The sequence below is a fragment of the Vipera ursinii genome (genome assembly GCF_947247035.1).
Source record: "Vipera ursinii genome assembly, chromosome: 1".
In the NCBI taxonomy this organism is placed as follows: domain Eukaryota; kingdom Metazoa; phylum Chordata; class Lepidosauria; order Squamata; family Viperidae; genus Vipera; species Vipera ursinii.
Window position 1 is genome coordinate 352,147,975 of NC_139512.1, and position 27,155 is coordinate 352,175,129.

The 27,155-nt window shown below is 45.1% G+C and overlaps 1 protein-coding gene across 1 annotated transcript in view; it reads right to left on the reverse strand.

The window, feature by feature from the left end:
• Positions 1–24,211, reverse strand: part of DHRS11 (dehydrogenase/reductase 11) — a 33,875-nt gene extending 9,664 nt beyond the window's left edge. The window contains exons 1-3 of the mRNA XM_083379861.1: positions 23,618–24,211; positions 3,480–3,689; positions 859–953 (exon numbers count right to left, since the gene is read on the reverse strand). Coding sequence (XP_083235987.1) covers positions 859–953; positions 3,480–3,689; positions 23,618–23,965 — 653 coding nt within the window. The 5' untranslated portion in view covers positions 23,966–24,211. The remainder of the gene's footprint in view (positions 1–858; positions 954–3,479; positions 3,690–23,617) is intronic.
• Positions 24,212–27,155: the final 2,944 nt, after the last annotated feature.

Sequence of the window (27,155 nt, forward strand, 5' to 3'; positions counted from 1 at the left end):
ATATAAACACACACCATAAAGATGTATTACAATTAAATTAAGAAACATCAAAAAGATAATATGCAGGATTTGGGATGTTTAACTGAGCAAACTTCAGAGGTGTGTTGGAAAGGCTGGCTGGGGATGGTGGAAGTATAGTCCCAGTACATATACAGAATGCTGTGGGGGGAAATTCCTTAGAAACCAGGAGACGGGGAGTTCTAGTTCTGCCTTAGGCATGAAAGCCTGCTGGGTGGGCCAATCACCAGAAGATAATGAATTCTAGTCCCGCCTTAGCAGTGAAAGCTGGCTGGGTGATTTGGGCCAATCACCTAGAGACTGCAAGCTCTAGTCCCGCCTTAGCCATGAAAGACAGCTGGGTGACTTTGGCCAATCACCAGGAAATGGTGAGTTCTAGTTCTACCTTAGGCATGAAAGCCTGCTGGGTGGGCCAATCACCAGAAGATAATGAATTCTAGTCCCGCCTTAGCAGTGAAAGCTGGCTGGGTGATTTGGGCCAATCACCTGGAGACTGCAAGCTCTAGTCCCGCCTTAGCCGTGAAAGACAGCTAGGTGACTTTGGCCAATCACCAGGAAATGGTGAGTTTGAGTGCCACCTTAGGCGTGAAAGACAGCTGGGTTACTTTGAGCCAATCACCAGGAGAATGGTGAGTTCTAGTTCCACCTTAGGCATGAAACAGCTGGGTGACTTTGGGCCAGCCCCTCTCTCTCAGTCCAACCCACCTTGTAGGGTTGTTGTGGAGAAAATAGGAGGGAGGAGTATTAGGCATGTTAGCCCCCTAAGTTATTTTATCAAAGCAATTTATTGTTATCCGAATAAACATAATGAATAAATCTTCATTTGTGTGACTTTCCCACCTGTTAATGTTAATTATGTGGCCGTCATCAATGTTTCTTTCTTTCATGGATTGGTAAGCCTCTCGTGTACATATGCTGACTGCCAGGATATTGACCTGGAAGAGCAAGGAAGAGAGCAATCCAAATCAATCAGGAGCTTTGAGTTTAAGTAAATTAGCGATTACCAGCACTGTAGCTAACTATTCATGCTGCCCGCAACAGCCCCTGTTGGCCTCCATGAGATCTCCCAAAGATGTCGTCCCATCAAATTTTCTTTCAATTAAAATGCTTATCTGCTTTCACTGATCCTAGGTCCATGGCCGTGTTTGCTTTTGGCTGGTTGATGGCTGTAATAAAAGGTTAGATTTTATTTGATAACAATAAATACGGTGTTTAAATCAATGAGCAAAACAGTGTGAGAAGAGCTAATCTTACAAGATTCTGATGTTCCCCTCTGGACACTCAAAAGTTCTGGGTGCAAAAAAAATAATAAAAGATGCAAAAATCATGCCTGATTTTAAAACAAGATCAAAATGTCATTCCACCTGGTGTTGGGGGGTGGGGGTGGGGCAGTTGAATGCTTATGCCATTGCTTAAATGAGTGGACACTGGAACAGGTCACTGACCCCAAGGTAAATAATTTGAACAATACACTAAGCCTCAAATAAACAGACCATACTTTACTATGGCTTCCTTCCAGGAAGAAGGAGAAAGAGAGAGCACAAAAAGAGGTTGAGCTTGAGCTGGTGGGGATGGAGGAGGAGGAGGAGGAGGCACAAAAAGGAGGTTGAGGTGGTGGTGGTGGTGGAGGAGGAGGAGGCACAAAAAGGAGGTTGAGGTGGTTGTGGTTGTGGTGGTGGAGGAGGAGGCACAAAAAGAAGGTTGAGGTGGTGGTGGAGGAGGAGGAGGCACAAAAAGGAGGTTTATTTATTTATTTGTTTATTTTATTTGTATACCGCCCTTCTCCCGAAGGACTCAGGGCAGTGAACAGGGCAGTACATGTTAAAAGACAAAATACAAAAATTAAAAAAGATTAAACAAAATGCCCACAACTCTTACAATAAGTTAAAACACATTTAAAAAGTAGGTTAAAACACATTAATAAAACCCAACCCCATCCCATCAGGCCAGGCCAGCTTGTTCGAAGAGGTAAGTTTTGAGATCGCGCCGGAAGGAGCGGAGGTCAGGCGCCATCCAGAGCTCAATCGGAAGATGGTTCCATAAATCCGGCGCGCCCACAGAGAACGCCCTCCCCCTGGGGGCCACCAGTCGGCATTCTTTGACCGGTGGTACCCTGAGGAGGCCCTCTCTGTGGGAGCGCACGGGACGATGGGAAGTTGACGCCGGCCGCAGGTGCTCCCTAAGGTACTCCAGACCCATGCCATGTAGGGCTTTGTAGGTCATTACCAACACCTTGAATCTCACCCGGAAGACAACTGGAAGCCAGTGCAGCTCGCGGAGCAGAGGTGTAACATGGGAGTGTCGGGAAACTCCCAAGACAACTCTCGCGGCTGCATTCTGTACCAGTTGGAGCTTCCGAGTGGTCTTCAAGGGCAGCCCCATGTAGAGAGCGTTGCAGTAGTCCAGATGAGAGGTCACGAGCGCGTGAGTGACCGTACGTAAGGCATCCCGGTCTAGATAGGGCCGCAACTGGCACACCAGGTGACCTGGGCGAAGGCTCCCCTAGTCACAGCTACTATATGGTCTTCTAGGGAAAGCTGTGAATCTAGGAGGACTCCCAAGTTGCGAGCCCTATCTACGGGGGGTAATAACTCACCCCCCATAGAAAGAGATGGGATATCCTGAATATCCCGAGATGCCGGTACGCACAGCCACTCAGTCTTGTCAGGGTTGAGTCGAAGCCTGTTCCTCTCCATCCAGACCCGAACCGCCTCCAGGCAGCGGGACATCACGTCGAGGGCATCACTGGGGTGGTTTGGGGTCGAAATGAAAAGCTGGGTATCATCAGCATACTGATGATACCCAACTCCAAAGCCACAAATGATCTCACCCAGCGGTTTCATGTAGATGTTGAACAGGAGAGGTGAGAGGACCGACCCCTGAGGGACCCCTGAGGTTGAGGTGGTTGTGGAGGAGGAGGCACAAAAAGGAGGTTGAGGTTGAGATGGAAGAGAAGCAGAAGATGCGGATGAAGAAGAAAAACAATGAGAGAGAAGATGAAAACTATATAGAAAAAGAAGTGGTTGGGTGAGAGCAGAAGGAGAAGGGGAAGAACGAGGAGGAAGAGAAGGAAGAAATGATAGGGAAGAAGAGGAGAAGTGGTGGTGGTTGAAGTGCAACAGAAAGAGGAGGGACAGAAGAGTGAGGAGGAAGAGAAAACAGAAAAAAGAGGAAAATGATATGAAAGAGAAAGAAAGAGCTGGAGGTTGAGGTAGAACAGGAGCAGGAAATAAATCAATTGTGTTTCCCCTTTCTACAATCACTTGGGTGAGCTGTGAAATTCAAATACAAGTTCGGCAGCCTTGCAAATACAAATTTGGTTGGAGAAGACGCCAAGGAGCACACCAGCCAATGCTGAGGAACGTTAAGTTCCTTCGCCTGCTGAACATTTTGGCAGCAAATTGACCCTCGGCAGGTGGGTTGAAAAGGTTTCCTTGGAGATTCCCTCCTCCCCTACTCACATCTATCATGGTTCTCCAACCCTCGGTCTTGCCAGACAGGAGTGGTTCAGGCCGCGCCAAGCCAGCATTGTTGATGCAGACATCAACCCCTTGGTGGAGAGTCTTGATGGCAGAGAACATGGACAGAATCTCCTCTTCCACTGAAAGGTCACACTTATACGGGATGAGGACGCCCGGATAACCAGCACTCTCGCACTCAGCTGCCAACTTCTGAAGGGGGAAGAGGAAAGACAGAGACTGAGAGGGGACAACTGGAATTTATGGCTATTTTAGATACACTTTCATGTTCCGTGGAAAAAAAAATACACTCCAAAGTGGAGCGCAGGTGAAGCTGTGGTTACGGGGATATCGGTTGGGATTGATATTATGAAGCCGGTAATGGATCTGTGTGGGAATAGGTGTGCATCAGGATTAAATCTACGCCACCCACTTTAGATGACTCAACCCCCAAATGAGCAGAAATACAAGACCACAAGTTCTTACTTAACTACAAAAACATGAAAAGATAAGGCGGTAAGATGAGGTAAGATAACCTTTATTGTCATTATTTTTTTACTGTGAGCACGTTGGCACACCTTAAAAATGAAATTCTGTTGCTTGTTCTCAAAAGCGTACACCAGGGGTCTTCAAACGTGGCCCTTTTTGTGACTTGTGGACTTCAACTTCCAGAATTCCTTAGCCAGCGTGCCTGGCTAAGGAATTCTGGGAGCTGAAGTCCACAAGTCACAAAAGGGCCACGTTTGAAGACCCCTGGTGTACACATGCATAACACACATATAAACATGCTATATACAACATATGTATATACCTACTACACCCTTAACCTCAAGGAACCAACACAATTGCTATCCTTGGTTCAGTGATAGAATAACAGAAGAGTTGGAAGGGACTTTGGAGATCTTCTAGTCCAACCCTCTGTTCAAGCATGACACCCTATACCAGGGGTAGGCAACCTCGGCTCTTTTATGCTGAGGAGAAATGGAGAGGCTTCCATGCTGAGCCAGGCTGGCTCAGGAATTCTGGGAGTTTATTTTTATTTATTTTATTTTATTTTTATTTAATTTGTATACCGCCCTTCTCCTTGGTAGGGACTCAGGGCGGTTCACAGGGCATATATAAAAAAGACAATACAAAAATTAAAAAAAGATTAAACCCATGCCCAGTTAAAAACAGTAATACAAATCTAAAACAACAAATTAAAACCCATAATCCCCCGTCAGGCCAGACCAGCTATTTCAAATAGGTGGGTCTTCAGGCCACGACGGAAAGTTCGGAGGTCTGATGCCGTCCGGAGCTCCACCGGCAGTTGGTTCCATAATGAAGTCCATGAGTCATAAAAGAGCCGAGGTTGCCTACCCCTGGCCTATACCACTAAAGACAAATGGTTGTCCAATCTCTTCTTTAAAATCTTCAGTGTTGGAGCACCCACAACTTCTGAAGGCAAGTGGTTGTTCCATTGTTTAATTGTTCTGTCAGGAAATTACTCCTTAGTTCTAAGTTGAGATCAAGAGATTCTCCTATGTTTTTTAGTATGTTTAAATTTATTTATTTTTATCCTGCTTTTATTAGTTTTACAAATAAGGTGGTGAACATATCCATCACGCCTTCCTCCTCCGATTACCTCCACCACACCCTGTGAGGTGGATTGGACTGAGGAGTGATTGGCCCAAAATCCCCCAGCTGGCTTTCATGGCTAAGGCAGGACTAGAATTCACCATCTCCCAGTGATTGGCTCAAAGTCAGCCAGTCAGTTTTCATGCCTAAGGTGAGACTAGAACTCTCCATCTCCTGGTGATTGGCCCAAAATCCCCCAGCTGGCTTTCATGGCTAAGGCAGGACTAGAATTCACCATCTCCTGGTGATGGGCCCAAAGTCAGCCAGTCAGTTTTCATGCCTAAGGTAAAACTAGAACTCTCCATCTCCTGGTGATTGGCCCCAAATCCAACTGGCTTTCATGCCTAAAGCTTACTGTCTCCTGCGTCTGTCAAGTGAAGGTCTTGTGATGGGTCGTGATGGAACAACTGCAAGTCATCAGTGTAAGGCTTGTGATGGGTCTTGTGATGGGGAGGTTACATCAGGTGGGGATCATTGGGAGGCGAACTGCTTGTGGTGGTGGTGGTGGGGCTGCATGGGATGGTTGAGTGTCGCTGCCGTCTCTGGTTGGCTGTGCAGTTGGTTTGGATTCTGAGGGGTTCGTAGGCTGGTTGTGGGTCAATGTGTCTGTTGATGGAACTGCTTGTGGGGGGCCAGGCTTCGATGAACTCACGAGCGTGGCGGGTGGTAGCGGGGCCGATGATTTTTGTGTCGCTCCCATTGGAACATGTTGTCAGTGTGGGTGAAGGCAAAGGATTTGGGATTGTGCCACTCGATTGTTTATCAGTAATAGCAGAGGTGAGTTGGCAGAACACTCAAATGTACACGTGCTGTTTCACAGACAATGCCATGTCACTGGGCTGGCCAAACGATCTACAATGAATGATTGACGGTGTGATGCAATGAAGAGGAAGGATCGTAAAACGGACGTATCAAAGTCCAAGGCAGTTGGTGTTTTGCAGGAAGAATGGTGTGAACGACTGCAAGTTATACACAAATTGCAAAAAAAAAAAAAGACTCACCTAAGATAAAGTAAGTGAGTAAATAAGTAAGTAAGTAAGTGCAAGGATTGGTTGGCCCTTTTTTCAGTGCTATCATAACTTTGAACGGCCGCTAAACAAATGGTCATAAATTAAGGACTACATGTGAAAGGAATTCTTTGATGGTGGAGCAGATACATTCAGAAAAGGGATTTAAGCAGAAGGTAGAGGACCATCCCTCAGACATGGGATGGTTGCAAAAGTCTTGGGCTAAGGAGGGGTTGGACTAAATGACCTCTAGAACCCACCAGCATTTTGCCACAGATACACAGACCCAAGCAGAGTTGCTTTTGACAACTCTACCGAAATCCAAGTCTTTTTTTCTTCCCACTAATAAATCACAGAATAGGCTGTAGTGCAAAACTACAGTACAGGCAATCCTCAACTTACAACCATTCATTTAGTGACCATTCAAAGTTCAAACAGCCCTGAAAATGTGATTTATAATCTTTTTCACACAACCTGGCAGCATCCTGCATGATCACGTGATCAAAATTCGGACGCTTAGCAACTGGCATGTATTTATGACGGTCGCAGTGTCCTCAGGTCACGTGATCCCCTTTTGCAAACTTTTGACGAGCAAAGTCAATGGGGAAGCCAGGTTCACTTAACAATTGTGTTACTAGCTTAACAACTGCAGTGGTTCACTTAACGACTGTGGCAAGAAAGGATGTAGAATGAGGCAAAACTCTCTTAACAGCTGTCTTGCTAAAAGTTTGGCCGCAGCTGTGTTCGTACGTCAAGGATTACCTCAGGGGTGGGAAACCTTGGCTCTTTTATGACTCGTGGATTTCAACTCCCAGAATTCCTGAGGCAGCATGGCTCAGCATGGAAACCTCTCCCTTTCTCCTCAGCATGGCTGGCTCAGGAATTCTGGGAGTTGAAGTCCACGAGTCATAAAAGAGCCAAGGTTGCCTACCCCTGGACTACCTAAATCTCTTCTTCAGCTGTACTTACACCCTACAATTTCCAAATACAAGGATCCTTGTTTATATCCTCCTGGTTCTCTGTGAAAGAGTTAGCAGGATGGATCCTTGCTCATCCTCCCATCAGGCCTTCCCTCTGCCTCAAACTCTTACGAGAACAACCACAATTATTCACACTGCACCTTCCTCGTACGCTGTAAATGGCACCTTTGATCCATCCATATCACTGATACACCCATCGCGTGTGGTGCTTTTAACAGAGATTGCTTTTTGGACTACACATAGTCCTCGACGTACGACCGCAATTGAGCCCAAAATTTCTGTTGCTAAGCGAGACAGCTATTACGTGAGTTTTGCCCCATTTTACGACCTTTCATGCCACAGTGGTTAAGTGAACCATGGAGGTTGTTAGGTTAGTAGTCACATGGCTGTTAAGTGAATCTGGCTTCCCCCATTGACTTTGCTTGCCGGAAGGTCGCAAAAGGGGATCACGTGACCCCGGGACACGGCCACCGTTGTAAATATGAGTGTCTGAATTTTGATCATGTGACCACAGGGATGCTGCAACGGTTGTAAGTCGATAAATGGTCATAAAGCACTTCTTTGGAATGGTCACTGTATGAATTGCTGAAAGTTGAGGACTACCTATGTAAACCCAAGATGGAGCTTTGTGTGTGGCAGCGCAAATATCTCAGGACATTCTGAAGCTCCTTCTTCATCCCATTTGCAGGGAAGAAGGAAAAGGAGGAAGAGCAGTTCAAGGCCAAAATTCCTGTGCGATGTTTGGCTACACCAGGGGTCTTCAAACTCGGCCCTTTTATGACTTGTGGACTTCAACTCCCAGAATTCCTCAGCCTGGCTGAGTGACAAGTGAAACCTTTTCAAAGAAAAAAAAAACAAGAAAGTTCGCTTGTCTTTTGAAAAAGCACTTTTGGGACAATCGTGACCTGGGTAACTAAAAAAACTCCATAGACACTAGTGCAGGGGTCTGCAACCTTGACAACTTTAAGACTTGTGGACTTCAGCTCCCAGAAATCCTCAGCCAGTTCAGAAGCTTCTTGGGTGAGAAGCGAAAGTGGGAGACTGGTGGTAAAGTTGCCCTAGTTGAAAAGCGTCTCCTTGGGGCATTCCAACTCACCATTTCAATTGTTACAACCCATGAGAGTCGATATAATTGTTTTTCTACTCTTTTTCTACAAACAGGCCGAGCCATCGGGGCCCTGGGCTAATCCAATCAATCGTAAATACTTTCCGTATCTTGCAAAATCAATGGAACCTCCAGCTTCAGGTAAAGTATACCTTTTCATCCCAGAGGCTGAGAAGCACCCCCTGCTTGCCTCATTTATATAACACTGAAAAACACCTGATTTCCTATTGTTTCCTCTCAAGGGATCTCACAGCAGAATGCACGATTCTTTCGGCTGACTTCCTTTCCGCTTCACAACAACCCTGTGCGGTAGGAACCGGTAGACATAGGGTCCGTGAGCCCAAGGACATTCAGAGAGCTCTGCAACATTGAGAAACTTCATCTTAATCTCCCTGATCCTCCTGGGCTGCCAAATCCTGTTATCACATGATCCAAAATGAAAATGGGTCTTGCTGATCGATACACCTTTAGCCTGCTTACTTGGGACACGCGGTGCACGGGGGAAAAAAAAAAATTCTCTGCTAGGAATTCTCTGGGCCCCGTTGGCAACCTATGGAGAATCTTACCACCCGGCAGCAGAGGTTATTAATAAATGACTTAATGTTGACAATTTCTCCTTAACAGCCTGGCTAAATTAACAGCAACATAAACCCTTAACACTCGGATGTAGAGTAGCAAAACGGTACCCGTTATTTCCAAACCCAGAGAGAAAATTAATGTTCTCTTGGATCTGCAAACCTCATGGGGGGGGGGAGGAGGAGGAGGAGGAGGAGGAGGAGGAGGAGGAGGAAGGGGAAAGGATGGAGAAGAGATGGAAAAGGAACAACAAGGGGAAGGAACAGAGAAGGAAGAAGAGAAGGAGAAGAGATGGAGAAAGAAGAAAAGGGGATGGAATGGAGAAGGAAGAAGAGAAGGAGAAGGAATAGAGAGAAAGGGGGGAGGGGAGGAGAAGGAAGACACGGAGAGCAGATGAAGAAAGAAAAGGGCGCCGCAAGGGGAATAAATGGATTAGGAAGAAGGGAAAGGGAAGGGACAGAAAAAGAGAAGGAAAGAGGAAGAAGGGATGGAGAAGGAAGAAAAAAGGAGGAGAAGGGAAAGGAGGGCTGGTGAAGGAAGAAAATAAAGAGAAAGAGGGAAAGAAGGAGAAATCTAAGGGGATAGGGAAGAAAGGAGAAAGAGAAAGAGACAAGAAGAGACACATTTTACCTGCCTTCTAATAAGGGAAGCCTCTCACCTTATCGAGTTCTTCCCACGGCTCAACTGGATAAAGCAAAAAGCGTTTGGACAAAACCCCTCCCCTTGCTTCTCATCCACCAAACAAATTCCCCTTTGCAAATCTGAACTGAGCTGTACAGGTGGTCCTCAACTTACGACCACAATGGAGCCCAAAATTTATGCCACTAAGCGAGACATGTGTAAAGTGAGGTTTGCTCCATTTTATAATCCTTCGGGAGAAGGGCGGTATACAAATAACATTATATTATTATTATTATTATTATTATTATTATTATTATTATTATTATTATTATTATTATTATTACCTTTCTTGCCACAGCTAAGCAAATGACTTCACTTCTTCAGTTAGTAACCTGGTTGTTAAATGAATCCGGCTTCCCCATTCATGAACTTTGCTTATCAGAACGTCACAAAAGGGGAATCACACGGCCCCGGGACACCGCAACGATCCTAAATGTGAGTCAGTTACCAAGCGTCTGAATTTTGATCGCGTGACCACGGGGAGGCTGCGATGGTCGTTAAGTGGGGAAAATGGTCATAAGTCACTATTTTCAGTGCTGTTGTGACTTCCAACGGTCACTAAACGAATGGTTGTATGTCGAGGACTAACTGTAACTGGTCCAGAGTGGTGGGACCCCCCCCCCCCACAAAAGCTAATACAATCCTGGGTTGCATAAACAGAGGCATAGAATCAAGATCATGTGAATTATGAGTACCGCTTTATAAAACCCTAGTAAGACCACACCTGGAATACTGCAGCCAATTTTGCTCAGCATATCACAAAAAAGATGTTGAGAGTTTGGAAAAAATTCAGAGAAGGGAAACTAAGATGATCAAAGGCCCGGAGACCAAAACATACAAAGAATGGCTGTGGGACCTGGGACTGGCTAGTCTAAAGAAAAGAAGAAATAGGGGAGACATGATAGCAGTGTTTCAGTATCTGAGCGGCTGCAACAAGGCAGAGGGGGTAGCACACAAGGCACCAGAGGGAAGGATGAGAAACAACAGTTGGAAACTGATCAAAGAGAGAAGCAACCTGGAATTAAGGAGAAACTTCCTGACAGTGAGGACAATCAACCAGTGGAACAGCTTGCCTTCAGAAATCTTGGGCGCCCCATCACTGGAGATTTTTAAGAAGAGTCTGGACAATCACATGTCTGAGATGGTACCACTGGTTCAGCTCATTCCCCTACCCCACTACCACTTTTCTAGGATGGTCGCATACCACCTGCTAGGTGCCAATGTACCACAGGTGATACCCGTACCACTGGTTGAAAAGCCCTGGACTAGAAGACCTCTAAGGTCCCTTCCAGCTTCTATTCTATTCTATTCTATTCTATTCTATTCTATTCTATTCTATTCTATTCTATTCTATTCTATTCTACCTCATTATTCTATTCTATTCTATTCTATTCTATTCTATTCTATTCTATTCTATTCTATTCTATTCTATTCTATTCTATTCTATTCTATTCTATTCCACCTCATTATTCTATTCTATTCTATTCTATTCTATTCTATTCTATTCTATTCTATTCTATTCTATTCTATTCTATTCTATTCTATTCTATTCTATTCTATTCTATTCTACCTCATTCTATCCTATCCTATCCTATCCTATCCTATCCTATCCTATCCTATCCTATCCTATCCTATCCTATTCTATTCTGCATGAAAATAGCCGCTGCATTTCTGAGAACAGCTCAATCGAAATTGTGAATATACAGATCGTCCTCGAGTTGCAACCATTCATTTAGTGGCCATTGGAAGTTACAACAGCACTGAAAAAAAGTGACTTGTGACAGTTTTTCACACTTACGACTGTTGCGTCATCCCCGCGGTCACGTGATCCAAATTCAGACACTCGGCCGCTGGAATGCATTTATGACCCTTGCGTTGTCCCGGGGTCACATGGTTCCCTTTTGCGACCCTCTGACAAAGCAAATTCAACCGGGAAGCCAGTAACTGTGTTACTTAAACTGCAGCGATTCACTTTACAGCTGTGGCAAGAAAGGTCATTGTTGTTGTTGTTAGTTGCGAAGTCGTGTCCGACCCATCGCGACCCTATGGACAACGTTCCTCCAGGCCTTCCTGTCCTCTAACATCTTCTGGAGTCCATTTAGGCTCACGCCTACTGCTTCAGTGACTCCATCCAGCCACCTCGTTCTCTGTCGTCCCCTTCTTCTCTTGCCCTCCACCTTTCCCAGCATTAGGCTCTTCTCCAGTGAGTCCTTCCTTCTCATGAGGTGGCCAAAGTATTTGAGTTTCAGCATCAGGATCTGGCCTTCTAAAGAGCGGTCAGGGTTGATCTCCTCTAGGCTTGACCGGTATGATTGCCTGGCAGTCCAAGGGACTGGCAGGAGTCTTCTCCAGCACCATAGTTCAAAGGCCTCCATTCTTTGGCGCTCAGGCTTTCGTATGGTCCAGCTTTCACTGCCATACATTGCAACTGGGAAGACCATAGCCTTGACTATACGCACTTTTGTTGACAGGGTGATGTACATACAGTGGGGCAAAATTCACTTAACAAATGACCCGCTTAGAAAGTGAAAATTTGGGCTCAATTGTGGTCGTAAGTCGAGGACTGCCTGTAAAACTTTTGGGGTGACAAGAGGCCCCCTTCTCCTCAGAGAGAGATGTCTACAGCTGCGTTCCCCCCCACCGAAAAAAAGGAGATCCATCAAGGATGAAGAAACAAAGGGAGCCAAGAGGAAAACCCAATTTAATTTACATTTGACATGGAAAGGAAGTGAACCAAAAGGAGCTAATTACCGTACCCGTATATCTAATACTTCTCTGGTACTCAAATGAGAATTCAGTGGCAGCTGGTTGTGAGTTATGGCCTTTGGTTCTCTGAGCTGCCTCTGGCGCAGTATGTTTCATTATAGCGTAGATTTCATTTTCTTCAGCTTTCGTTTTTTTAATTGCATACATCGCTTCCAGTCGCATATCGAGGGAATGACTCCATAAATTGAATAAAGAAACAAAAAAAAATATCCAAGCAACCCCTCAGGCTGAAGCCAAGATTTCTGGGGAACCACGTTAAGGCCCAAATAAGAGAGCCTCCTACATCTGGTAGGATTTATTCCTTAAATAGTATTATCTAAATAGGGGTGGGGGGAATAACCCACAAATCTGGAGAAACTCCAATATTTGAAGATTTCTTTAAAAAAAAAGAAACATTCTCAACATTTTGAGAAGAAATACCCTCATATGGTGGGAATGTAGAAAGGTAACAAATCTGGAATAAGGATACATCAAAATGTAATTTTTGTGGACAGCCACACTAATCAAGATAATTAGGTTAATGTGCCAGAAATGTGTTCCATCAATGTGGCTTATAGGTAGTCCTCAACTTACAACTGGTTTAGTGACTGAAGTTACAGTGGCACTGAAAAAAGCGCTGTATGACCGTTTTTCAGTTACAACCGTTGCAGCATCCCCATGTTCACATGATCAGAGCCTTGGTGGAGCAGTGGGCTAATGCCTCCTTAAGTAACACCAGCTGCCTGCAATTAGTGCAGGTTCGCATCCCACCAGGCTCAAGGTTGACTCAGCCTTCCATCCTTCCGAGGTAGGTAAAATGAGGACCCAGATTGTTGGGGGCAATAAGCTGACTTTGTAATAATGCCGCTTGGGGGTGTGTGAAAGCCCTAATAAGCAGGCATATACATAGAATGAAGGCTACTGCTAAGCTTGTAAGCCGCCCTGAGTCTTCGGAGAAGGGCGGGATATAAATGGAATTAAAATAAAAATAAAAAAACTACATCTCCCAGCATTCCTCGTTATCAGCCACTCTGAGTGAGGCTGTGGCTGTTGTGAGTCAATGTGTATGTATGTGTATATATGTATGCATGTATGTGTGTGTATATAACATACAGCGTGTGAGTATATATATTACACTTAACAACTGTGGAAAAACAGGTCGTAAAATGGGACACAGCTCACTTAACTGAAGGGCGGGATATAAATGGAATTAAAATAAATAAAATAAAATCAAAATAAATCAAAATTCAGAGGCTTAGCAATGGGCTCACATTTACGACGGTGGCAGTGTCCCGGGGTCACGTGATCACCTCTTGCGACCTTCTGACCAGCAAAGTCAATGGGGAAGCCAGATTCACTTAACAACCGTGTTACTAACTTAACATCCGCAGTGATTCATTTATCCACTGTGGCAAGGAGGTCATAAAATGGGGGGAAATTCACTTAACAAGCTGCCTCACTGAGGGACAGACATTTGGGGCTCAATTGTGGCCGTGGTTCGAGGATTACCTGTATTTAAATAAATCAACTGGCATCCAATTCAAATTTTCAATTTCAGCTCACAGAATCATTCTGATCCATCTCATTTATTTATTGGTAGTCTCTCCACCTCCTACCATTCATTTAATGACCGATCAAAGTTGCAGTGGAGCTGAAATGAGTAATTTATGACTGATCCTTGCACTTACGACCACCATAACATCCCCACAGTCACGGGATCAAAATTTGAGCATTTAGCACCTGGCAAATAATAATAATAATAATAATAATAATAATAATAATAATAATAATAATAATAATAATATAACAACAACAACAATAACAACAACAATAAAGTTGGAAGGGACCTTGGAGGTCATCTAGTTCAGCCCACTGCTCAGGCAGGAAACCCTAGGTATTCACAACGGATGCAGTGTCGTGTCGTCAAGTGATTGCCATTTGTGACCTTCCCAGCTGGCTTCCACCAAAGTCAATTCGGGAACTTGGATTAACTTAATGACCACATAATTCACTTAATAACTGCTGAGATTTGCTAGTTACTACTACGTCCGTGTAGGAAGCTCCGAAGTGCAAAGAAGAGCAACTAAGATGATTAAAGGCCTGAAGAAAAAAACATGAACAGTTGAAGGAATTGGGTATGGCCAGTCTAGAGAAAAGAAGGACTTGGGGGTGGGGACATGATAGCAGTCTTTCACTATCTGAAGGGGCTGCCACAAAGAGGAGGGGGTCAACTTATTTTCCAAAGGACCGGAGAGCAGGACAAGAAACAACGGTTGGAAACTGATCAAAGAGAGAAGCAACCTGGAATTAAGGAGAAACTTCCTGACAGTGAGGACGATCAACCAGTGGAACAGCTTGCCACCAGAAATCGTGGGTGCTTCATAACTGGAGGTTTTTCAGAAGAGACTGGATAGCCAGTTGTCTGAAATGATATAGTCCCAGAGATGCTTTTTCACAAGGCAACTGGACTTTCTTGTTTTTCTTTGAAGACGTTTCACTTCTCATCCAAGAAGCTTCTTCAGCTCTGACTGGATGGTGGGGAATGGAAGGATTTGTACTCTTCAAGGCAGCTGGCCAATTGCCTTCTTTTAGAGAGTCCTTGAGGACACCTGGAGGTTTATCTGTGTCCTCAGGGTCACCTGAGTTGTGCAAATGGGTGTGGAGCCTTCTTGGAACTGCTGAAAGGACCGTGTTGCAGACTGGAGATAGATGATGTATCTCTCCCCTTTTGTTGAGAGAGGGATGTTCAGTTTGGACACAGATGGCCTCTTTGACCCCTCTTTCAAACCAGCGGTCCTCTCTGTCCAAACGGTGGACTTTGCGGACTTGGAAAGTGTGGCCTTTTAAATGCAGATGGACTGCTGAATCTTGTCCTGGTGGGTTTGTTCTCCTGTGTTGTGCCATGTGTTTGTAAAGTGGTTGTTTTGCTTCACCGATGTACAGACCTGCACACGGCTCACTGCATCGTACTGCATCTACCACGTTGCTCAGTTTGTGTCTGCGTGTTTTATCCTAGGGGTGGACAAGCTTCTGCCTTAGTGTATTCTTGGCTTTGAAGTGTGCACGTAGGTTGTGTTGGCTGAAGATCCTCCTCAGCTTTTCCAATATTCCTGCAAAGTATGGAATGACTACGTTGCTTCATTTATTGTTTTCTTCTTTGACTGTTATGAGGTTTTTTTGGGGGGGAGGTTGATGAAGGCCCACTTGGGATAGCCACACCTTCTGAGGGCTTCTGTGATGTGTTTTAGTTCTTTTTCTTTCCCATCTTTGCTGGGAGGCAGGTCTTCAGCATGGTGGTGTAGGCTTCTGATAAGTCCCATTTTGTGTTCCAATGGTATAGGGCAGGGGTCTTCAAACTTGGCCCTTTTATGACTTGTGGACTTCCAACTCCCAGAATTCCTCAGCCAGCGTGCCTGGCTGAGGAATTCTGGGAGTTGAAGTCCACAAATCATAAAAGGGCCAAGTTTGAAGACCCCTGGTATAGGGTCTCCTGGAAGGTCCCTTCCAGCTCTGTTCTATGGTGAAAGGATTTGCTGGTGACAAAAGGATGCCCAGTTGGGGGCTCCTTTTGTGTCCCTGTGAAGTTGCCCACCGAAGTAGTATGCATTTACCCTGTTTCCCTGAAAGTAAGGCCCACCCTGAAAATAAGCCCTAGCTTGATTTTTAGGGGGTGGGCCTAATATAAGCCCTACCCCCAAAATAAGCCCTAGTTTTGGGGTGAGGCACGCAAAAACCAAGCTAGGCCAGGGGTGGGGATGTGGATCTGCCCCATGCACTCTGCACCCACTTACCTGGCAGCCAGGCTTCTCCTCACCGGCCCATTTCTTCTTCTGCAATGTCTTCTGCAGCCACGCCTGCATTTCTGGAAAGGCCACTGCAGCCGAGAACTGAGCTATGGATCCATAGCTCGGTACTTGGCTGCAGAGGCCTTCCGGAAAGGTCTGACTGCAAAATGCAGGCCGGAATGCAGCTGCAGAATGAAGCCACTGCAGAAGAAGTGGACCGGCTGTGCAGGGCTGTCTGTGCAGGAGGGGAGTAAAAAAGACACATATATCCCCAAAATAAGACCTGGTGCCTCTTTTGGATGCAAAAAAAAAAGACCCGGTCTTATTTTGGGGGGGAAATGTTGTGGTTGCCTGCTTCTGAACCACTGGGACAGCAGGACCTGGAGCATGTGACGGGAGCTCACCCCATCCTGCGGTAGCAAAGGGTCTCAAACACGAGCCTGCTGATCATCAGCCCGGTGTCCTAACCAGGTGAGCCATCTTGCTCCTAGAGATATGCCTGACAAATTAACAACCATGGCAAAAATGTCATAAAATTGGGCAGGACTCACTTAACAACCACCGTGCTTAGCAACAGAAATTCTGATCCCAATTGTTGTAAGGTGAGAACCACCTTTCTATTTTATTTTATTTTATTTTATTTTATTTTATTATTTTATTTTATTTTATTTATTTTATTTTATTATTTTATTTTATTATTTTATTATTTTATTATTTTATTATTTTATTTTATTTTATTTTATTTTATTATTTTATTTTATTTTATTTTTAAAAAAGATGTATAGGACCGCTCATCCTAAGCAAACCTGGGAGGCTCACAACAACAATAAAACCAATCAGCATAAAAAAGAAAATCATAAAACAAATTGAGCCACCTTTGGAAAATCGATCCAGTTGGAATCCGATTCTCCAATCCAACAGCTCTGAATCTGTTTCCATTCAGAATTCTGTATCTAAACAGATGCTGAAGTATTCCAATAATTCCCTAGACATCAGATTTTGATTGGATGTTTCAATTTTTCAGTTTGACTTCAAACCGATTTGGAAATTCAAGTGAATCAGACTCTCTCGTCTGACCCTTTTTAAAACAGTGTTTTTCAAACTTGGGAACTTTGAAATATGTGGATTTTAACTCCCAGAATTCCTCAGCCAGAATTCTGGGAATTGAAGTCCACACTTCTAAAAGTTGTCAAGCTAGAAAAACACAGCTTTAAATGCCCCACTGACTGTTGTCACTTTTTATAGCCTTCATTTAAAAGGACACTCAGCACAAGACAATCAGCATAATCAGCTACTCCACCATCAAAACATTTAACCCCACGTTGTTAAAGTTTAAAAGCACGCAAACAGGTACGTGCACAAATGTATACAGAGAGAAGAATCTTATATATTAACTTCTGGCTCAAATGCTCCTTAAATATGGAGCATTTCACCAAATAACAACCACTCGGCTGCTGAAAGCCCACCGATCTTTTTACCGGTTTGCAAATTTGTCCAAGTCGTACCTGATTTTCCAAGTATATTTTTAACGAAACAAGACAAAAATCTACAGTCGCCCCCAGACCATTTTGACACCATCCCGGCTAGGCCACAAAAAGCTGTGAATTCTTTTTAATCTGTGTACTCTATTGATCAGCTGAGCTATCATTTATGACAGATTCAGCTCTTCCATTTTTAAAGCCTGGGGGACTGAATTTAGGACTGTCTGTGTGCAAAATAGGAGTCTTATTTATTCATAAATAGCATTTATACAAGTAGTCCTCGACTTACAATAGTTTGTTTAGTGATCTTTCAAAGTTACAGTGGCACTGAGAAAAGGACTTATGACCGTTTTTTTTCACTTATTACCGTTGCAGCATCCCCACGGTCATGTGATCAAAAGTCAAATGCTCGGCAACTGACACATATTTATGACGGTTGCAGTGTCCCGGGGTCATGTGATCCCCTTTTGTAACCTTCTTCTGACAAGCAAAGTTAATGAATGGGGAAGCCGGATTCATTTAACAACTGTGTTACTGACTTGACAACTGCAGTGATTTGCTTAACAACTGGCAAGAACGGTCGCAAAATGGAGCAAAGCTCACCTAACAAATATTTCACTTAGCAACAGGCGTTTTGGGCTCAATTGTGGTCGTAAGTCGAGGACTACCTATCTATTATAGAATAGAATAGAATAGAATAGAATAGAATAGAATAGAATAGAATAGAATAGAATAGAATAGAAGCTGAAAGGGACTTTGGAGGTCTTCTAGTCCAGCCCCCCACTCAAGCAGGAGAACCTATACCATTTCTGATAAGTGACTGTCTAGTTAAGTATAAAACATTAAAAACAATACGATGACACTGCAGCTCTTGTTTTTATAGCTTTCCAGAGCCCGACACACTCTAGAGTCAGCATCATAATATCATAGAGTTGGAAGGGACCATAGAGGTCATCTAGTCCAGTCTCCTATTTGAGGCAGGATCCACTGAAGAGCCTTTTGGATGTAGTGGTTAAGAAGCTGGGTTAAAAACTGGGACACTGTGAATTTTAAGGCCCCATAAGGCACGAAAGCTGGCTGGGTGACTTGAAGCCAGCCCTTCTCTTTCAACCCAACCTGACCGACAGGATTGTTGTGGTGTGGAAAATAGGCTGTGGGAACATTATATATGCCACTTGGAAATGCGAAATATGTAAGGTCCTATGATAAATCTAATAATACATGTGAAAACTTTGGACAGCCTCCAATGAAAGGGGACATATTACGAACTGCGGAGTCCTTGGCGTTCTCTGAGCTTGGTTGTTTTTCTTGTAGACCTTTCATTACCAAACAAAGTAACATCATCAGCGTTACTAGGGAGTGGAGTTTGTTCTCTTTTTATATAAACAGAGAGCAAACCCCACGCCCTTCCAGCACTGATGATGTTACCTAGTTTGGGTATTGAAATGTCTGCAAGAAAACAAGCAAGACCAGAGAGCATCAAGGTCCCCGCAGTTCAACCCTGAGCTACAAATATTATCTTCCACTGTACACATCATGAAACGTGGATTTGATTTGCTATGGCATTTGATTTGAAACTGGCATCAGGAAATTACCCCTAAAGTCATACCTGGAGATGTATACAGGTAGCCCTCGACGTATGATCATAATTGAGTCCCAAATGTTTGTTGTTAAGCAAGACAGTTGTGAATTTTGTCCCATTTTATGATCTGCCTTGCCACAATGGTTAAGTGAATCATTGCAGTTGTTAAGTTAGTGATATGATTGTTAAGTGAATCTGGCTTTCCAATTGACAGAATTTCACAAAAGGCCCCAGGATGCTGCAACCATCATAAATACGAGCTTCTGAATCTTGATCACATGACCACAGGGATGCTGCAACGGTCATAAGTGTGAATAACGGTCATCAGTCACTTTTTTCCAGTGCCGTTATAACTTCATACGAACTACCTGTTAATTGAATAAAATTTATAGAAGGAGAATTGGAAGCGCCCAAGGCAGATACTGTATGCCAGCACCAAGCTCACTTCGTCCCGTGCGCTCCCACAGGGAGGGCCTTCTCAGGATACCGACGGTTAAGGAATGCCGGCAGGTTATTCCCAGGGGAAGAGCGTTCTCGGTGGGTGCGCCGGCCCTATGGAACCAACTCCCCATGGAACTTAGGACTGCCCCTGACCTTCGCTCATTCCGCAGGGACCTGAAAACTTGGCTCTGTGAGCTGTGTGGCCCAGGCTGAGGGGTTTTAATTTTTATTGGGTTTTAGTTTTAAATTTCAGGGACTTCATTTAATTAATTGTCTTAATCTGATTTTAATTTTTGTATGTTTGTTTTAATCCTCCCTGTACACCGCCCTGAGTCCTCCGGGAATAGGGCGGTATATAAATTCTATAAAATAAAATAAAATAAATAAGCAATCCACCACACGGTTTCCTCAAGATCCTATGTTGATATCCCTGACTGACTGCTTTATTTTTGCATTGCTTTTCTTTGAAAAGCATTGGATGGCGGGTAAAAAGAAAACAGATGTATTAACAGCAAAGGACACCCCATCCCTTTTATACAATATTCATGCGGTAAGCTCATAGCTCCAGGCTGGGCTTCAGATGTTACTGTGTCTCCTAGAAACATTTTACGGATGAGGAGAAACTCTTTTGTGCCCAACTGAGAATAGTAAGAATTCAAAGGCAGCAGATAAGGGGAACACCATGGCACTTGGTGAAACTGTGGAACTTACTACCACAAGATAAAAGGACAGCTTGAAAGAGAATAGAATAGAATAGAATAGAATAGAATAGAATAGAATAGAATAGAATAGAATAGAATAGAATAGAATAGAATAGAATAGAATAGAATAGAATAGAATAGAATGGAATGGAATAGAATGGAATGGAACAGAATTATAGAATAGAATAGAATAGAATAGAATAGAATAGAATAGAATAGAATAGAATAGAATAGAATAGAATAGAATAGAATAGAATAGAATGGAATAGAATGGAATGGAACAGAATTATAGAATAGAATAGAATAGAATAGAATAGAATAGAATGGAATGGAATGGAATGGAATGGAATGGAATGGAATGGAATAGAATAGAATAGAATAGAATAGAATAGAATAGAATAGAATAGAATAGAATAGAATAGAATAGAATAGAGCAGAGCAGAGCTGGAAGGGACCTTGGAGGTCTTCTAGTTCAGCCCCTTGCTCAAGCACGAGAACCTATAGTACCATCTCAGACAGGTGAATGTCTAGCCTCTTCTTAAAAACCTCCAGCGATGGAGCGCCCACGATTTCTGGGGGCAAGCTGTTCCACTGGTTGATTGTCCTCACTGTCAGGAAGTTCCTCCTTAATTCCAGGTTGCTTCTCTCTTTGATCAGTTCCCAACCATTGTTTCTCATCCTACCCTCTGGTGCTTTAGAGAATAATGTGACACCCCCCCCCTCTGCCTTGTGGCAGCCCCTCAGATACTGGAACACTGCTATCATGTCTCCCATATTTCTTCTTTTCTTTAGACAAATTCATGGAAGAAATGATTATCAACAAGCAGTCGTCACAATACAAGTGTCCTTCACTTACTGACCATTCATTTACTGACCATTCAAAGTTGAAGAATTCTGAGAGTTGAAGTCCACGAGTCATAAAAGAGCCAAGGTTGCCTACCCCTGCCCTATACCATTTCAGACAAATGGCTGTCCAATCTCTTCTTAAAAACTTCCAGCATTCACAGCTTCCGGAGGCAGGTTATTCCACTGATTAATTGTTCTAACAGTCACAAAATTTCTCCTTAGTTCTAGGTTGCTTCTCTCCTGGTTAAATAAATCTGGACTACCTGTGCAATAATATTAGCCACTAAACAGTGGCTAATATTAACCCCAATGGTCCAAAACAAGCCATATTCACACCCCAAGGCTGCAAACTGGATTGGTTCATTTTAACCAAAGTTAAACCGGAAGGAACACACATTTTTCAGGCAGGGGTCTTCAAACTTGGACCTTTGATGACTTGTGGACTTCAACTCCCAGAATTCCTCAGCTAGGCACGCTTTGCAAGTTTGAAGACCCCTGCTTTAATGCAACAGCAGCTTCTGTTCTTTCCCCGTGGAATTTGCTCTCTCAAGAGTCAGTTGATTGCAGTAACACAGATGTTGCAGGAAATAATTAAATAGAAGCAAATCAAAATCGGGTTGGGATGTGATGAGAAGTTGCAATTGGAAAAGGAGCCAGATCTAATCTTGTTCAATGCCCAAGATGGCACCAGAAGACAAACAGGATAGGAGCCACAAGATTACTGAGGCTGATTCATAACTTAGATCAATGTTTCTCAACCCTGGCCTCTTGAAGGTCCGTGGACTTCAACTCCTACAATTCTGGGAGTTGGTCCACACACCTTCGAGCGGACCAGGTTGAGAAACACTGGCTTAGGCAAATAAAAAAATATATGATCTAAATCAAGAAGAGATCACTCAGAAACGACGATGGTGAAGAAAAAGAGAAGGAGGGATCTAACTGAAAGGTAAGAAGCCAACAGTCCTCCAGACCGCTCAAGTGACAACGCAAGACTTAAGTCAACTAAACAAATCCAAGACAATTTAAGTCAACTAAATAAATCCAAGACGATTCTACTTCATCCATTCTGTTTGCAAAAAAAATTGGAAACCACTTTCTCTTATTCATCAGATGGAATTATCAATTATTCAGGGAATAAATAGGCAGATTATCATCATCATCATCATCATCGTCATATCACGCATTGATTGCAGTTGTCTCTGCCATCCACACCGTACGTTCACGTTGCTTCTTGATTGGAAAGCTAAATCTGCTGTGCCAATGCGGGGTGGGGAGGTCATTGTTCCCCAAATTTCTAAATTCACCCTCCCTCCAACAAAGGAAAAAAGAGGGGCGGCCTCTTGCAAACAATGCTGCTGTTTCCTTCTATTTACCCCACCCACCCCCATTAACATGCTCCCCAGCCCTCTTTAAAAAAAAAAAAACAGGCCACGTGCTGCCTCCTGCCCTTCGCCCACCTACCCTTGGGGGCGGGCACCTAGATTTCTCAGTAGTATTCTCTATTTCCCTCCCCCCCCCCGTTTCTATACCCCCCTCCTCCCCAAACCTTCGCCCTACTCCAAGTATCCGTCCTCTGGAGCTTTGTCTACTGAAGGCAGGGCTGGCTGGTGTGTGTGGGGGGGTGTTTGTTAGGGGGAGTGGGGAAGGAAGGCAGAAGTCTCCTTGGAAGCCTTACCGCCTTCTCCTAGCGGAAAAGAGGAAGAGCCCCCCCCACCCAAAAAAGAAGGACCCACCCTCTTTTTTCGGGGGTTTTTTGTGTGTGTGTTCTTTCTCTCTGTGTCCCTTTCGCCTGCGGTCCTCCCTCCCTCCCTCCCTCCATGGCTCCATTCATTCATTCCTTCGCTCATTCGTTCTCTACATTCCTTTCTTCGTAAATGCTCCCGTCTCTTCCCCCCCCCCCGCACATTTCCCTTCTTTCTTCCTTCTCTCCCTCTTCCTTCCCTCCCGCCTTCCTTCCTTCCTTCCTTTCTTCTCTTCCCCTCCCTGTCTTACTTCTTTCTTTCTTTCCTTCCTTCTCTTCCCTTCCCTGTCTTCCTTCTTTCTTTCCTTCCTTCCTTCCTCCCTGCCTTGCTTCCTTATCTTTTTCTTCTTTATCCCCCTTTCCTTCTTCTCCTTCCTCTTCCCTCCCTCCCTTCCTTTTTTCTTTCCTCCCTTCCTTCTCTCCCTCCCTCCCTCCCTCCCTGCCCTGCTTCCTTATCTTTCTCTTCTTTTATCCCCCTTTCCTTCTTCTCCTTCCTTCCGTCTCCCTGTCTTTCTTCCTTCCTTTTTTCTTTCTCTTTCCTTCCTTCCTTCTCTCCCTCCCTCCCTCCCTCCCTGCCCTGCTTCCTTATCTTTCTCTTCTTTATTCCCCTTTCCTTCTTCTCCTTCCTTCCGTCTCCCTGTCTTCCTTCCTTCCTTTTTTCTTTCTCTTTCCTTCCTTCCTTCTCTCCCTCCCTCCCTGCCTGCCCTGCTTCCTAATCTTTCTCTTCTCCTTCCTTCCTTCCTTCCTTCCTTCCTTCCTTCCTTCCTTCCTTCCTTCCTTCCTTCCTTCCTTCCTTCCTCCCTCCCTCCCTCCCTCCCTCCCTCCCTCCCTCCTTCCCTCCCTTCCAGCCTACCTCGATCTTGTCCACGCTCCGGGCGCAGCCCACCACTTTCAGCCCGTGCTGCACCAGCGCCCGAGCCACGGCCGCTCCGATGCCTACCGACGCGCCCGTCACCAACGCCACCCGGTTCTTCCAGCGCTCCATGATCCCCGAGCCGCGCTGCGCCGCCTGCCAGCGCCCGCCTGCCTGCCTGCCTGCAACCGCGACCGCTTCCTCCCTCCCTCCCTCCCTCCCCGAAGCGCTGGAGCCCGTCCGGCGAAGCTTCTCCCGGGAGGCGGAGGAGGGAGGAGAGGAGGAGGAGGAGGAGGAGGAGGAACCGACCGGCGCACTCGCCTCCTTCTCGAAGGGCAGCCTCGCCATTCGGCTGGCGAGAGAAGCCGGCAGGAGGCGGGGAAGCGACGCGGCCCCCTCGCTGGGCAGGGTGGAAAGTTTCCCTTGCCCCAGGGCTCTGTTCTGGGCCCAGGGCTCTTCAACATCTTCATCAACGATTTGGACGAGGGGATAGATGGGGAACTCATCACATTTGCAGACGACACCAAGCTGGCAGGAGTAGCCAATACTCCAGTCCAGAAGACAGGCTTAAGATACAGGAGGATCTGGACAGACTCGAACACTGGGCGCTATCTAACAAAATGAAATTCAGTGGTGAAAAAAGTAAGGTTCTGCATTTAGGCAGGAAAAATCAAATGCACAGGTATAGTATAGGTGGTACCTTGCTCAATAGTAGCAACTGTGAGAGGGATCTCGGAGTCCTAGTGGACAATCACTTCAATATGAGCCAGCCGTGTGCTGCAGCTGCCAAAAAAGCCAACACAGTGCTAGGCTGCATTAACAGAGGGATAGAATCAAGATCACGTGAAGTACTAATACCACTTTACAATGCCTTGGTAAGGCCACACCTGGAATACTGCATCCAGTTTTGGTCACCACGATGTAAAAAAGATGTCGAGACTCTAGAAAGGGTACAAAGAAGAGCAACAAAGATGATTGGGGGACTGGAGGCTAAAACATATAGGGAACGGTTGCTGGAATTGGGTATGTGTAGTTTAATGAAGAGAAGAGTGAGGGGTGACATGATAGCAGTGTTCCAGTATCTCAGGGGCTGCCACAAAGAAGAGGGAGTCAAGCTATTCTCCAAAGCACCTGAAAGCAGGACAAGAAGCAACGGAGGGAAACTAGTCAAGGAGAGAAGCAAGCTAGAACTAAGGAGAAATTTGCCAGCGGGTGGGGCCTCCTCCGGCCGCCCCCGGGAGCATCGGAGGAGTCTACTCGCGGGAAGGGGCGAGCATCGGGACAGCCCTGCCTCCTAGCCGGGGCCCCAACCTGCCCGGCCAGCTGGCTTTCTGGTGCCTTTGCCTCCACTTGTAGCCCGGGAGTGAGCCAGGCTTAAGATATTTAGGGGCAGTGCTTTTTTTTTTTTTTTTTGTAAAAGAAAAAGGTGCCGGGAACTCACATATGTCATACAACCTGCCTTGCCTACCCTACAAGGTTCCATCCAAAAAAGGTGCCGGAACTCCGTTCTGAGTGTTCTATGACAAAAAAAGCCTGGGACTGGAGGCTAAAACATATAAGGAACCGTGGCCGGAATAGTGACAGATTTTATTTTCCTGGGCTCCAAGATCACCACAGATGGGGACTGCAGCCAAGAAATTAAAAGACGCTTGCTCCTCGGGAGGAAAGCCACGGCAAATCTAGACAGCACCCTAAAAAGCAGAGACATCACCCTGCCAACAAAAGTGCGTATAGTCAAGGCTATGGTCTTCCCAGTTGCAATGTATGGCAGTGAAAGTTGGACCGTAAGAAAGGCTGAGCGCCAAAGAATTGAGGCCTTTGAACTCTGGTGCTGGAGAAGACTCCTGCGAGTCCCTTGGACTGCAAGGCAATCAAACCGGTCAGTCCAACACTGACTGCTCTTTAGAAGGCCAGATCCTGAAGCTAAAACTCAAATACTTTGGCCCCCTAATGAGAAGGAAGGACTCACTGGAGAAGAGCCTAATGCTGGGAAAGATTGAGGGCAAGAGAAGAAGGGGACGACAAAGAATGAGGTGGCTGGATGGAGTCACTGAAGCAGTAGGTGTGAGCCTAAATGGACTCCAGAAGATGGTAGAGGACAGGAAGGCCTGGAGGTACGTTGTCCATAGGGTCGCGATGGGTTGGACACGACTTCGCAGCTAACAACAACAAGTTTAATGAAGAGAAGGGGGAGGGGGGACATGATAGCATTCTTCCAGTATCTCAGGGGCTGCCCCAAAGAAGAGGGAGTCAAGCTATTCTCCAAAGTGTCTGAAGGTAGGACAAGAAGCAACGGATGGAAACTAACCGAGGAGAGTAGCAACCTAGAACTAAGGAGAAATTTCCTAATAGTTAGAACAATTGACCAGTGGAACAACCTGCCTCCAGAAGTTGTGAATGCTCCAGCACTTTTAAGAAGAGATTGGACAACCACTTGTCTGAAATGGTATACGGTTTCCTGCCTGAACTGGGGGTTGGACTAGAAGACCTCCAAGGTCCCTTCCAACTCTGTTGTTCTGTATTCTGTATATATCCTTAGGGTCTGGTTATAAAACGGTCTTTTCCTGTTATTTGGATCCAGCCGTGTGAGTGGATAGGGGTTCTCCGATCTTCCCAGCCTTGGCACCCCTGGCAGAGTCTCACAATAGAGGCAGAAAGGGTCAGCCAGGCCACGCCAAATGTCGTGCCAATCTAGATGTCTGCTGACTCAAAGGTGGTAGTGAAGCCTTCATCGTGAGAAGGTCCTCAAAGAAGGAACATGGACCTCCAAGCCATCCTCAGCCATGGAACTCTGCTGGTTAACTTAAGCCCAGTCCTTTCTGCACCTGGTCTACCCTGCTGGGCTGTTGTGAGGCAAAATGAGGTGCTGGATGAAATCGAAGCTGTGGTTGTAAACCTCAAATCTAGTGAAATATGAATCTTTAAGATAATCACGGTCTTTTGAATAATAACTAGGGGGAGCTAGGGAAGTAATTGAGAAGAGGCAGTCTCTCTTCTGCTATTCCTGGCTATGAAGCATTTACAAAATGGTGGCTCATGACCATCTAAAATGCGGATGGGGCCTTGATCACATGACCACAGCCTCCATTTTGATTTTTTGGGACACCCTCTAAAAAAATCACCTTGAATCTTCAATTGTGGTGGCAATAATCTGTAGTCCTAGGAGAAAAGCCCCGAATCTAACTTTGTGACGCAAGGAGAGAAAACACACAAGGAGACACAACAAACCAGACTTTATCCAAGCACCTGCTGGGCATAACCTGGGGTGGGTGGGGGGTTCATGTTCTCTATTGAAGGGTCTTCTTCGCTGCAAGTTTTCAATCTCTTTGTCCCTATTTAAGGCTGTGTCAGACCTGCCACCTATTTTTTGTGGCTTTCCCCTAACGTTTCTTCGTCAGTTGAACATCTGACTGCCAGCAATTTGATCCTGACAGGGCTCAAGGTTGACTCAGCCTTCCATCCTTCTGAGGTCTGTAAAATGAAGGCCCAGATTGTCCCTCAAGAAAAGGGCGGTATATAAATCTAAATAAATAAATAA